Genomic DNA, 15210 nt, shown 5'->3' with positions numbered 1-15210 from the left:
GTCCAACGTCTAGAATGTAATCCACAGTAAAACTTGAAGAATTTCATTAATAAACTCTCATTCACAGCAATGGTGTTTTTCAGATGGGAAAATTAAATGGTCAGAAGTTTAGCAATCTTGGATACAAGGAGAAAAAAAAAAAAGCGTAATTGGACATTGTTTCCTAATACTTTGTGTGCGTAGTCCACATTTGTAACTGCAACCTACTCACTTCACTTTGTAAAGTGGAGTCAACAGAATTTAATGTTTATTCAACTTAATTTGATAATGATCATGTAGCACTTGAGTTTTTCAATAGAAATTTTATTAAAATGCTTTGTATTATTCACTTGTGACTTATCTTCAACCACACTCACTTGAAAACATTATGCTATTGGCAGCATTTGTATTCTATGTCTTTGTGACATATTTTCTTTTATTCCTGTAGATGTTTGAAGTGTGCAGATGCCCCCTGTCAGAAGAGTTGTCCAACTAATCTGGACATCAAGTCATTCATCACAAGTATTGCAAACAAGGTAAAATCAGACTTGCCGTAGTACATGGAAGCAAATAGCAGTGATTGCTTGTAGTTCTGTTAATGTGATTGCATTACAAGGCTTGTCTTTGTAAAATGTTTACAACAGATACTTTAAAATTCAAGTAACCTAATTTTTAATTATTTTTAATGCTGTTCTGTGCTAGAACAGATAGCATATATTGCAAATCTACTTCTTTGTGTAACTATTGCTAAAAAGTTTTTGTTTTTGATGGTTTTCATGCATAATGGTATTAAAAAATGAGCATTACAATGCAGTGATTTAACTTTGCTGCTACCTGAGGTATTAGAGTTACAAAACTTTTCTTTCATTAAATATTGTTGTTGTTGTTTAACAAGTGATTATAATTAAAATTTGCTTTTGGCAGAAATTTGAGATGAAAGTGGTCATCTCAAGGAATGTTTTCTCACTGTTGTACTTTATAGTAAGATGCTCTGGCTAATGCAAATGTGGACTGTCACTTAGACTAGCAGTAAATTATTACAGGAACAAATTGAGCCCTCTTTTTTGGAGGTATAGTATCTTTTCTTAATAGGCTATTTTACTGTAATAATAATGAAAGCTTAAAAACTTTATTTTCATTTGTGGTCTACGTACTACTTTTAACAGTAAGAAATAGGAATAAACAAAAATGACTGCAAAGTTAATATGACAAGATTCATTAGGCTATCTGGGATAGTCTAAAGATGACTGGATATTATTGCCCCTTGCAGTCTCAAAAACTTACTTCCCACCTGTGGAATCATTTGCAGCAGTGTGATTTGTTTATCTGTATGAACCCAACTAAACTCATGAACCACAGGAGGTGATACAAAGATTTTCTGGCTGCATGTTTTGCTCCAGCCCATCTTGCTGTTGGATGCAACTGAAAGGGCCCAAGCAGGTAGAGATGGAGAGAAGTGGGCAACAGCAGTGCTACCGTGCATGAGCCAACAGCCACCTTGCTTGTACTGGGCTCTGCACTCTGGAGAGAAGACACTGGTAAATTTTGCACCTTAACAAGAAACATTAGGATAAGAGGAGATATTAAGATACATGTATCAATTATAATACAACTGTGTGTTGATGTGGGAATTGGCATTATGCCCAGCATCTGCATATAGACAGTTTTCTTATATTATCTGTACCTTGTCAGTGTAGCATTTGTATTTATGAATGTAGGCATCTGTTTGCGACTGTAGTATAGCATGGAGTATGTTGCTTGTTATTTCCTCTGCCAGGCATTATGAAGGAGATGAACTGAACAGAGAAGGTACAAGACAGTAGCAAAGCTATTAGTCTCATCCTGTGATCACGTTGTAGTTCTAGGAAGAGCAAAGCAAATTTTATGAAAGTATTTTACCAGGGTGGCCTTTCTTGATTAAGGGTTAGTTGTGTTACTGCCTAGGATAGGATAGGGTGATGCATTAGTGAGGAAATAAAAGGGGCCTTAGTATGGAAACTGGGAGTAAAGAATAAGAAGGCAAACTGAAAATTACAACAGAAAATGTCTGAAGAACTGACACCAGCAGCATCTTGAAATGATAAATTTGGTGGGTCTTTTAAATTCTCACAGCCTCAGAAATATAATGCCCTTTTGTGACTTGGCAGAAAGGGTCAGTCATTTTAACAGCTGATTCATTCTGAATTCTGTGAATCCATTACAGAGGAGAGGAAGTCAAGGTGGGATGACTGCAGAGCTTTGAGAGTTATATTTTGGCAAAGGTGTACTGGAATAATAACAGGAATCTGCCTTATAGATGTGAAGTCTTTGCCCTGCTGACACCAATGGGCGCACTCTGCAAGGTTTTAATAGGGCCAGATTTTACCTGTCTGATGGTCAGTGAGGCAGGTCAACACTGTAGTGTTTGGGCTGTTTGATAACTCTTTTAAAGCATCTTGGAAGCTGCAGATGCTAGGTAAGACTCTGCATTTGCCCTGAACAAGTGACCTGATCAGTTGATGTTTTATCAGAAAATCCTGCTTTAGAAAAGAATTGCAGTATACTGCTATTCTATTAGGAGACTTATGATTCTGTAGGGGAAAACCTGTGTCTCAGATTACTGAAATGTACTTACCGCCTTTCTTTTTGGATCCTATCCCTAGTAGTAGCTTCTATATCCAGTACGAAACAGTAGTTTTTATAAATATGCATACTGTGATTTTGGTAACTGCTTTTGCCTCATGTTGATGCCTGGTAATTGCATAGAATGAAGGAGACTTTCACACACAGGAAGTATTAAAAAGTCAGATAGTCAGTTTCTGTTAGCCATGATAATTGGATGGGAACTTGCGTGCCTCTAATCAGCACTGCATCTATGAAATTCAGTTTCAAGTAGAAGTTTACATGCAGGCTGACCCTTTGCTTTCTCTCCTAACCCTAAAAGGAAAGAGAAATCCAATATTGCATAGCTATGGGAGCATTTATCTGAGACAGAGAATTCTGACTTAAAAATAAAATAAAATAAAATATACTTAGCAAATAGGTGAGGTCATGGGCTGAGCAACAAGGCTGGGAAATCCTGTTTGTTTATGGCTTCCACATCAATGGCTGTACCGCCTGTAATTCATGTACCAAGCAGGGAAGTAAGCTTAAAGGAAACCCAACCTTGTCTTGATGGATGCATTCTTCTAGGCTGAGTTTTTCTTTTGTTGAATTTACTTCCAATGCATTTGATAGAAATTTTCTATAACAGATTCTGTTCAGGAAGAGTAACACTACATTCTTACATTTTCCTTTATTAATAGGATGTTTTTCTAGGTATATATGTTTAATATTATTTTTTTTCCTTTTTAAATATTGCACTTTGAAACTTGTGCTTTCTACAAAGTTAGTGGAAAAATTATGGTGGAAGTTGAGAGGGAGATAGGGAAAGTCTAAATGGTTCACTTGAAGTCCTGGCCCTGGGGGCGTTGGTGTGGTGGGTACTGCAGTGTCCTCTCCTCTCTTTCATTCTACTGTTGTGGTGTTTGAGGTACCTGCACCATCTGCTTTTAGAGCAGACAGAAGTCGAGAACAGTGCATTTTTGAAAACCACACTGAAACTTCAAGCTTATAATTTGGGAAGTTTTTAATGGAACCAGCAAGTAATTTCTCACTATGTTCCATAGCTGTTCACTGTACTTTTTCTAAAGTTGTATTAAAATTATAATCCAGATATCATTCAACAATACACTTGCTGAATATTTTTGCACTATTGTTGTAAGTGTACTTCACACTGTCAAAGTTTTGTTAATGCCTTTGAAAATGCTTTTCAAAATGATACATCTTTTTGTTGTTTTCACCTTGTAAATACATTTTCTTTTTTAATCCAATAGTTTATAAATACATCTGTTAGCTTCTAGACAAAATAAAAAGTTGCGGTGCAGAATATTCAGGTACTTAATTAAGTCCTGGAAATCCAAGTAGAGTTTCTGGGCTTATTTGAAGTTCTTCTCCCACTTCTGAATCTTGCTTCATTATTCTCTCAAGAAGCTCCCTGCAGTAGGTTACCCTTCTAGCTGTTTAAAGGAGATTCTGTTCAATAAATTCCTCATCTATGTCTAAGCAGTAAGCAGTATGCTATTCAGGTATTTATTTAAACATTATTCATTATTAATATGGAGTATTTAGACAGCAATGTACTGGAAATGAATTACTTTGTCAGATATTTAAGAGCTCTATTGTATGTAGTTGGTTTTGTTGGAAAACTGCTATAGCAATCATAAAAGGTCAGGGATTCTTGTTCTCTGAAGCCTGAGGCTTTTTAGATATTTAGAGGCCATGTACAATGTAGCTGTTCTTCGCTGCTCTGCCATTAGACCTCAGCTCAAGAGTAGAAGAGGGAGAGGGAAGGAGGGGTTGTTTCTGGGTTGAGAGGGTAATTGAATTGCCAGGCTCAATGAGCCTTGAGCCTCTTTGAGAAAAAGGATGTCACTTATGCTGCATTGTATTAGGCCACTGTGACTCAGCAGACTTTAGGCCACAACTTCTGTTCTCCTTTTCCATACAAACTGGATTACAACTCCACTTTCTAAAGGTACAATCTAGTCCATTGTGTCTTCCCAGTGACAGTTTCTCAGTTCATACGACTGCTTGCAGTTGCATCTCTTGGAAACCAGACTTCAAATTCCCCATGCACATGTAACTGTTTTTAAACATCAGAAGATGCCCAGTGTTCAAACTTCCATCTGTTTTCTCTTTATGCACAACCTTCACATTGCAAAGTGTGTATTCTTTGTTTTATAATAGACAAGAGCCATCTTCATCATCTCTTCCTTTAAAACAACAACAAAAAAAAAAAAAAAAAAAAAAGGAAAAAAACAAATCACATTTAGATGCTGCAGGAGAATGGTTCTCCCTTGCTTCGTTCTCTCCTCTGAAATAGTCCCAGGAGAGATCTTAGGGATTTTGTGTCATCCTTTCCTTGTGTTGGTATGTCAAAGCAAGAAGTGAAATAGAGTTTGGTAAAATGGAGCTCCAACACTTGTCATCCTTTAGGGCTAGTACAATCAAGTATTACATCAGCAGGGAATCCTGTAGCTCTCAGCTGAAATGCTTGCTGCCTGTCCAGCTTTCCTCCTGTTAAGCAGAAGTCTGTGCTAGAAGAAGCTGCTCATTGAAGAGCAAGAGCTGCTCATGTACTCTGCCTTTGTACTGTGCAGTGAGACAATCTTGGATGTTTTGTTACTGGACACCTTCATGGTTGAGTAGTCACAGTGAAAAACAGCCGATGGTGCAGTTAAGGCAAGGTATAGGGATAAGTTGTGTTACATGGCACAGGCATAACAAGTGAGTGACTCATCCTTTATAGCCTGAGTTAATAATGAAGAACTGGGGATGCAGAAATACCTTTTGTGATATCAGTACTCAAAACTGCACTTTGTCACTGCAGTCCTCTGTGACTGATCCTACAGTTTTCTCCTTGTTCAGTTTGACTATCTTCTCCCATACCTGGTCTGAGCTGACAGGTTCACCATTTTCTAATAGATCTCATAGGTGGGTGTAAGCCTTCTGGTAAGCATTAATATATATGTGTGTGTGTATATATATATACATATTCATATATATGTATATAAATAAAAAGCCACACTGCCTTCTGTGTAGGACTGTAGGACTGTTTGGACCATGCTGGTAGGGAAATGGTAGAGTAAGAGCTGAATGTCAGAAAAGTATAGGATAGGTGTGAAACACGTGAGTAAGTTTTAGAGAAATGCTTAGATTAAAATAAAACTGGAGGAAATAAGGGTTTTCAAGGGAGAAATGGGAGAGGGAAGGAGCTAGAGGGTATAAAAGGATACCAAAGGGGTAAAGGTGAAGCTGAAGTTTGGGAGATTGAAGGATTAAAGGAAAAAATGTATGTGGCAATATACTAGAAATGAGAAAGAAGGAAAAGTGGGTAGACAAAGGAAGGCAAAAGACAAAAAGCAGTGGGATTATTAAGGGAAGATGAAATGAAGAAAAGATTGCAAGAAAGAAAGGGTGGTGAGAGGCAAAGGACTGTGACAGGTGAGAGAAACAGAATGATGTTTTTTTCTGTGCCAGAGGAACTTGGAGTAAATTCAAAAAGGACATCTCTATGCTGTTGGAAAGAACGTAGAAAATCATGAGTTCATATGCAGAATACTGTAAATGGGATACTGTTAATACAGTGAAAGACTGTAGAAGTCCAAAAGCTGCTAGATGATTGGTAATAATTATATACAGATATGCATCACAATTAATCTTTAAGTACTACTTTGAGGCCTCAGGCTTTTGAAATTGCTGTTTTACTCAGCTTTCTGTGTTAATCTTTGTATATTTCAGGTCACTAAATACAAAAAAAAAACATTTAAAAGAAAAAGTAGTAATGGTGTTAAATTGATGTACTTGAAGCAGTGACTTTTCTTGAGATGTCTGTTTGTACTTAGTGTAATGGAATGGCTGACAGCTGGTTTCAGTTGCCATAGTGTAATTATGTAGAATAGACTTTTGCGATGACACTATGTCAATTAAGGAATCTCTCACATTCTAGACTACAAAGGACAAAATGACAGTACAAGATATTTCTTCCGTTCTTTTTCATAAAAAGATAGTGACACTGTGTGAAATTACAGTCCTGTTATGATGACATAAGTCAAATGATGTGAAAGATTTCTGGATTGATTAAAAATCATCAGCATTATAATATAGAATATGTATGATTTGGTAAGTTGTTATGTTTTGTTCATTCTTCTTCGGAAGATATTTTGGTGGGGGCCTGACAGACTGGAGGTGTTTCTTGTTATATTTTAACTGGTGTGTGTCAATGTAAAAAATGCTACTTATATAACAATGTACTTTAAATAGTGGTTCTTCGGTATGGGAAAATATTTTAATCCAATGCAGCTTGAGCGAATTTGAAAGCCATCACAGAACAGGAGCATGGATAGAGGGAGGTGATATTTTCCTGTATTTTTTGGTATGTCTCTCTTTTTTTAAGCTTCACCCAGAGGAAGAGGAAATTACTATTTTTTCTTCTTTTCTTTTAATGTATTCACTACATCTCATAATCCTGATGAAGTCAATGTTTTCATTTTTATTACACAAAGCACAATAATGAATATATTTTTTTGAGAAAACTGCCATATCAAAACACCCCAATGCATAAGGAATTTATATAAAAAGCTCTTAAATTGAATGAAAGAAAAGATGCTGTATGCCTTTCCTGATAGTAAATGCAATTTCTTCTGGTTTGTCAGTATTGATCCTCAGAGTTTTAATAGTGTTTTTTTTTTTTTTTTTTTTTTTTTCCAAGTAAAAAACAGTCTAATTTACATGCAAATTATATAATGCTTCCAAATGATACATGTGGAGATTCTCCTCTGCCTGGTTTCCACAGATTATTGATGTCTGTTTAAGGCTTGTTTTTGTTCCCTGTGTTAGCAATGTAGTATTTATTGACATTTTGATGTAGGAAGCCACAAAACATCCTATCCAGTTAGATTAATTTATTTCTGCGGAAGTGCACAGGAAAAAAGATTCTATGAACAAAAGCACAAGCAGACATTTATCTCATTAAAAAATTCAGAAACATTCTAGTTTTAGACTTGTTTCCTCTGTGACGTCTGTAAGAAACTAGCCAACTGAGACATCTTATTATTTTAGCATCTAAAAAAAACACTCCAAACTGTTTGCATCCAAGATAGTTTGCATCATTTCATGCGCTGTGGTAACTTAGTGATTTTAATGAAGTCTACCTCCCTTTAGCTCTGGTCTGATCTTCTGTACTGCATGCGATGTGCAGTTACCAATTTGGCATGTCTGTGTCTCATATCTGTGTTGTGTGTAGCCTACTACACCCTGGTTTTGTGAAATAAAAATTATCCATAATATTTTTTTTTCAGGAATGTGAATATTCTATTAAATATTCTGCCTTTAATGTCACTGGTAATTGATCAGTAATAAAAGTTTTCAGCTGGAGAAAGAGGATGTTATGTAAGAAAGTGTTCATATAACAAAGCATTTAAGTTACTGTACATATACTGCAAATGCTTATTTATTACCGTAGTAACTCATGGTTTGCAGTGGTCTAACACAGTCTATATAACACCACTTAGTGTAACTTTCTAAACTATATTTTCCTTACAGTTTTTTTGGTAAAATATTGGAAAACATTTTTTTTTAATAATGTTTGATATTTTAGATAATTAATCAGCACAGTGAAAGCAGAATAAATTAATAGATAGAATGGAAGGACAAAGAGATGAAGCGACTCGGAGCTGGGCTCCTGAAGTCTTGCCCATGGCCCTGTATCTGTGCTGGTCTTTGCCCTGGGTATCTGGAAGGTTGCAGATGGGCTTGCTCTTGAACTTAAGTACAAAGTGATGGTAGCAGAATGTGGCCATATCCCTTCACTGGCAGTGAGCAGTATCAGTGGCAATGGGAACAGTGCTTATGCTTGTGTTCTGAAAGGTGGAAGCTGGGGCAGGGTATGGAAGAGGAAAGCTAGGGAACTACAGCTCTTCTGAAAGTGTAAGTTTGTGGAACACTGCACTTCAGGTGTGACAACCTTTTAATTAGTTTACCATTAAGACTTTTTGGATGTTAAGACTAGGAGAGAGATGCTCTTTGATACACTTCATCCAATGTCTTAATATTTAACATGGTAGTATGTACTATATGTCTTTCAGTACTCTCTTTTGAAGAAGTAAGGGTACCTAAACATCTTGTGTTCAGGCACTACCACTAGAATTGGTAGCATCAGCAGATCATGATCATGACAGCAGCTCCTCATAAATTCCCAGATAGGGATCTTGCCTTAATACACTCATGTTGCCCCAGATTAAGAGTCCATCAGCACTGGGCATTGCCTCCATTAGGACATTGGTCCCAGCCTTCTTACCAAATGATGTCTTGAGATGGGCTTCCCTCTATATCCTATCAGTAAGCTGTGATCTCAGTCATATACCCAAAGTGAGCCTGGTCCAATCTTATCTGGTCAGGTGCTACTCTAACATACTATCTCCTCTTTCTCTACCTTGCTGCAGCCTTGATTATGTGCTGTAACATGGCTTTAGTGACAGTCTTCATATATCTGTGCTCAAATTTTAGTTTGATTTTGCAAGTGAAATATTTCAGCTGTGTTGACACTGCCTGTAGTGGTGCAGCTCAAGTGCAAGGGCTTTATGTACTTTACAGATACTTAATAAAATTAATTTTAATAAGGAATAGCTTAACAGATTTGTTTTTTAGGCCTAATAACTAGATTTATATAGAGATTTTAATTACAAACCCTGAAAATGTAGGAAATCTGTAATGAAGTTACTTAAATGCAAATGCATGTTATTGTAATTGTTTCCATTGAACCAGAGCTGAAGATAACAAAAATAAAAATCCTGGACAACACAGGAAGGGAAACTCTCATACTTTGGGAAATATAAAACTGGACAAAAATTATTTCAAAAACATTTTGTCTATGAGTTAGTGAGGAAAATCCTCACTACTAGTTTATAATTATCTCTTTATAGTGTTTTTTTTTGGGGGGGCTGAAGGGCTAGATGTAATTGCCTGGGCACCAGACATCTATTGTGAGTTAAGATGCTTTAGGATATTTATGCTGGCCTTTGAGTGCTGCTTCAGGAAGACATGGGTTTCCAGTACTGACACTGTCACCTCTGCCATCTGCATGGTTGTGTGTCAGGAAAATCTCCAATATAAATAGACTTCTGTGCTTTGGCTTCTGAATTGAGCTTATAATGTTTTTACTGGCTGTTTTTAACATCCCTAACAATCTCTGATATATCAAAAGAGTAACATTCATCTGGCAGAGCGAAAAGTTTTTGCTAATACCTGGAATGTACATTTAACTAATGCTCCTTTACATCAGAATAAATGAGAAATGGGCATGATAATGTCCATGCATATTACAGGCAAAATGGTTGAAAAGAATTCTCCCAGAACAGTTGTGTAAAGGGATTGCTTGTTCAGCTAGGACTAGAATTTTAAGGGATTTTAATAATGTCTAAGAAAATCCTATGAAAATACATCTAGGTAGCTGTTTCATGTTCTCAGGTGCTGGACAGGGGTTCATGTTGTGCAGTAGACTGGCACCTGTAAGTAAAAGGTCCCATTGTGTCTACAAATACATTTCTTAAATGTTAGCATTATTTAGGGAATCTCTAGCAGTGTCTAGCATCTGTTTTAACTTGAAGAATTTTACACATAGTCTTTCAATATGCCTTTTGGTGAATTTGAACTTCCCAAACCAAAGTTGTTACACACTGTTTGTTATATTGTCAGATCTTGACAAGTCTCTTTTTATTCATAACTGGATTTTTGCTCAGTGTGGGATTGTGTTAACTTTAAACAAACACTTGTATACATTAGCCTGCTTGGCAGAAAAGAAGTCTCAGGCATTAGATAGGGTCTGCTGTGACTGAGTAATTCATATCCTTTGAAGTCTACACCTTCTCATTGTTCTTAGCCATCTGTCCTGGGATAGAATGATAAAGAAAAATTTTAAACCAGTTTCATGTTACTGATGATGATTGGAGTGTGGAAGAGGTGGATGGAAGAAGGACACATAAGTGATCTTTAATTCCTCAGTTATTACTAGTTTGAAAAAAGCTGGAATGAGATCCCAGTATTAATTTCTCACCATATAAACTTTTGTGGAACCTCAGCTGGTACGGTATTGTAATCTTCTGAACTGCAGTGGCCCATAAAGGAAACTCCAGCATTAACATCTCTTCCATGAACTTTCCTTGTTGAGGCTTTTAGAAGGGGGTGAGAGGAGTGGTAAGAAGGAACTATAGCTTATAATTAAGCAAGCTTCTATATTGACCGTACAGAAGAAAATACAGAATGTGAAAGGTTTGCTTTAATTACACTAAAATTTCATGAATGTAATGAAATTTCATTGCATTCATTAATTTTCATAATGTGAATGCAGAACTGTCATCATCAGTAGTTCTAAGCCTCTAAATGAAACTTCACTTCACACCTGGCATTTCCTCTGATGTTCCCTCTTTAGAGAATTGCCCAGTCTAAAATAATCAAGGGTTTACTGACTATATTAGGCACTAGGAGGTGGTGAATGTCCACTCCTTACCTTTTTAGTATGGAAACAAATCTTGCTAGTTCTAATATATATTAGGAATTTTTTCCTTTTCTGAAGCTGTACACTAAATATTGAGAATCTGTTAAGTTGTAAATTTTAAATAAATTCTTTAATCACTTCCCTGTTTTGCTCCTTAGGGAAACAGGAAAATGTTTGCCCTGGTCAGTCTGTGTACGAGGAAAAAGAGCTCAAAAAGTTCAGTTGTTCAAATCTATGGGTAGTTACGTAGGAGACCTGTTCTCATCACAGGTCTGGGACAATTGACACTGCTGACATGGTGTGAAGGACAAACATATCTGCAGAGATGGTGTGCACAAATGTGTAGAATAAACTTTTAATTCTCTGTGTCACAAAGAACTGATAATCTAACTAGCAGTGTCTGGTCAGATCTCCAACAAAGGTTACAACTCACCTACTGCCTAATTGATCTAGAAATGGAGGAAGTATTTACAAGTACATAATGCAGGCACAGTAGTTTTGTAGCATAGATTTGTTAAACCACTGAAAATCCTACAACTGCGTAAGACTGAAGATGTTTATAACCATTTTGCAAACTGAAAAGTGTTACCTTTGCATAATCAACAATTCTGTTGACATTCTTTCCGGTGCATTTGAAATAATTCTATGTAATATTTAAATGATGTCAGCGTTATTCATTATATGTATATAGTATTCTACTAGGCAGCTACAACATGTTTTGTATTTCCTATTGAATTTTAATTTTCTTGTTATGTGACTATCTTTTTCCCCCCTCTTTCTTTTCTTCAGAACTATTATGGAGCTGCCAAAATGATTTTTTCCGACAATCCACTTGGCCTGACTTGTGGAATGGTGTGTCCAACATCAGATCTTTGTGTTGGTGGTTGCAATTTGTATGCCACTGAGGAGGGACCAATTAATATTGGTGGATTGCAACAGTTTGCTACTGAGGTAGGTAGAACTCATAAATGCCTAAAATGCTTTTTATGTACCAACAAGTATTATATAGGCGGATGCTTTTCTTAATGATTTTTTTTTAAAGTTGTACTAATAAAATAAAGTCATAGGAAGTTAAAATAATTATCCTTTTTCTTACAGCACATTCAGAAATTTAGAAATGATTTTGCAATGGACACATAGGAACATAACATTATTTGTGAACAAGACAACTCTTTAGAAACACTAGTAGTTGAGTCAATTTGTTTAAAGTCAAAGATTTATATAAGCCATGTTAAAATGCAGATGTTGCTGAAGTCGGCCACATAGGGAAAAAGATTAAGTGTACCTCCCTCCGTAAGTGCACATTAAGGAGTTGCTGAGCTCTTCTGGGCACAGGGCAGCTCTTACAGCAGAGTTTAACTTGTTCTTTGGCTATGATGAACCCTGTTCTCTGTGAAGCCACACACTCTGCAAGAATTCTAAGAATTCTAGGTCTCAAGGTCAAAGAAGAACTGTTCTCTGATAGCAGCTGGAAGTTTAGGTAGTATTTATTATCCAGAAATACTTGGCTTTCTCATTTCCTCAGTTAAAACTTTCATTTAGTTTTAATTGTTGTTTATGGATAAGTTGCTTTGATGTCTTTCCTTTTTGAAAGCCTTTTTTTTTTTTTTTTTTTAATGTAGCAAGGAGTCTGTTTTATTATTTGAAGTTAACTTATTTCTGAGCACAATACACTGTAGCTCTTTTGCATTTTTGTTATGTGAAAAGCTTTGTACAAAATTTAATGCATACTTTTGAAAAGTCACAGAGAGGACGAATCAATCCAATTTTTACCCCAAATTTAGTATTTTCAAATATAAACATTGCAAGTCTGAGGATCCATAATAATAAGAAATGTACATGTCCAAGTACTGTCTTCATTTAATTCTCAGAAATGGAAATTTGGACACATATTAGTAATTTAAAATTAAAATATGAGAAGCTGCAGGATTAGTGTGGATTTGTATATTCTTTGAGGGCAAAGGAAAAGTTTCAGATGATTTAAGACATTTTGCTGTCCTTTTTTTGCCAAAACCAAGTAAATAAACAGGTTCAGATTGGCCTGAAATAAATGTCTATGCTCATCTATGTTCATCTAAGTAGCTGTAGATGCACACCTGCGTTTGTGTGTTGTTTTATTAGTTCATAAAGGCATGTGTGTATTTTAGCCACTGAAGCAAACAAGATCATTTGATGTTAGGAAGTTTTCTCAAGGGTTTCTGTTGAGATGCACATGTACTTCTGTATAGATTTAATGTTTGACATTTACATCTGATTTACATCTGAAGAAGGTGGAGGCTGTAGCTCATTTAACTTCCTTTGAGGGCATTTAGAAGTTGTACTAAGTATATGGCTTCATCTTGCACCTCTTCTGATCTGTCTGAAGTATGTTTTGGTCTGTACAAGTGAGGAAGTTTGTACAAGTGACTATGAAAAAAAAAAAAAAGCATATACATGGGTGAAGATGACATATACAGTCCATGACTAATATGTCCGTTTTGTGTATCTTGAGCGTGTCCCTTTTCTGTATCTTGAGCCATTTGGCTGATCATATTTACAAGCATATGATGAAATTCCAGTCACCTTTACAAAGCCTGAGAAAATGTCTTTGTAGGACAGACCAAAATAGAAATGCGAATCAATCTGGAAGTAACAGATGATATGTCTGTAAGGCCAATTTTTTCCTCTGCTGTCATTTGTAGACTTCACACCCCCTTCTCAGTGGCTGTGGGCCGTGATTCGATGAGCAAATATTGCTACCTGCTGCAGGTCTCTCTATCTGTTTGTACATCTTTCTTCTCACCAGGAGACGTTAAAAGCTTCTGGAGCACCTGTTAAACTTTTTTTGTTGTTGTTGTTAGCTGCTGCTGACCATTCTCTATCCCCTATCATTTAAGTAGCTGTCCGCTTCAGTTTGCTAGAGGTTTGAACATACAAAAGTATGGATCAGTGCAGTTTGAACCAAAGCTCTCATTTGCAGGAATGAGGCTGCAGACACTGAACTGTGTTTGTTCTACCTATATATTAAGTGGTTTTTTTTTGCTTGTTTTTTGTTTTTAAATCAGTCAAGAGGTGATTTTATCATCTCTTCTTCTAATGGCTTTTATTCCATATATGTAAAAAATTAATATTTGTTGCAAGGCAGAAGACTTATTAAAAGAAAAAAAAGATTAAACAGTTGTCAAGTAGATGATAAATATAATAGTGAAATATTACTGTCGAGGAACCAAATGCAAGTGATATGTGTTAAAACTTGATTTGTGTCTCCTTTTAGCCCTAATGCTATGATTAATAGAGAGGAATTACGGCTTGATAGATAATACTAAATATCTGCCATTTTTCTTCAAAAATCTTTAGAAATCTATTAAAAAGCTCAGTGCTAGCACAATGATTGATATGAAAACTGCAGAAAGGATGAATAGCTCAGGATGGCTTTTCTCATAATGCTCCAAGTTTGTTTAAAGTGATATATTAGTGTCAACAGCTCTAACAAAATAAAATTACTATACGGTTCTATTTAGCACTCTAACACAAATAACTTTATGGTAAATTTTATTCTCCTCGCTATTTTTATGGTATTCTAAAATGTTTGCTGAAAGATTGTTTGTTAACAACCTTTAGAATTACTGCCATTTTAAAAAGAATTTGAATGTTTTGTAGTACACATAATTAGCAATAGTAGGCAGTCACTTTTCTAATTAATATTTTTTACCTTTCATTCAGTAAATTTTTACTATGTATATATGTATGTATAATTGAAGGAGCCCAATAGTATGAGTGTTTCCGAATAACAATTAATATAAAAATATAGATTGAAATACTGAAGAAAATCATGTGTTACTATTGCTAATACAGGGCTTGGCCCATATAGTGTGAACAAAGCATGTTCACTGCTTAACCTATAAGAGTAACTTAGCAAATTGTGTGGTTTAGGTGTGCAACATGTGGCACTGTTAATGAGAGCTGCATGGTAATTCTCATGCACCGTGTAATAGTTTGTCCCACAGGGGCTTATTTACTGAAAACTCCATTGTGCATAATGCCAATTTTAGATTATTTTTTTTTTACTTGGAATTAGTCTGAGGATCATACACTTTCTGCATTACGAGAGAGAGCAATAATAAAAAGGCACAACTGCTAGCTGAGATAAAAGATAAAATTGCAGTAAAGCAGGAATG

At 35.8% G+C, this 15210-nt stretch overlaps 1 protein-coding gene across 2 annotated transcripts in view; it reads left to right on the top strand.

Moving 5' to 3' along the window:
- Positions 1-15210, top strand: part of DPYD (dihydropyrimidine dehydrogenase) — a 353894-nt gene that overhangs the window by 100064 nt on the left and 238620 nt on the right. For both annotated transcript variants that reach the window (XM_038182862.2, XM_038182863.2), the window contains 2 exons: positions 428-515; positions 11843-12004. In XM_038182862.2, the coding sequence (XP_038038790.2) occupies positions 428-515; positions 11843-12004 (250 nt within the window). The remainder of the gene's footprint in view (positions 1-427; positions 516-11842; positions 12005-15210) is intronic.

The sequence above is a fragment of the Anas platyrhynchos genome, chromosome 8 (genome assembly GCF_047663525.1).
Source record: "Anas platyrhynchos isolate ZD024472 breed Pekin duck chromosome 8, IASCAAS_PekinDuck_T2T, whole genome shotgun sequence".
In the NCBI taxonomy this organism is placed as follows: Eukaryota; Metazoa; Chordata; class Aves; order Anseriformes; family Anatidae; genus Anas; species Anas platyrhynchos.
Note: the sequence above shows the minus strand (reverse complement) of the source record. Positions and strands in the feature narration are given on the sequence as shown.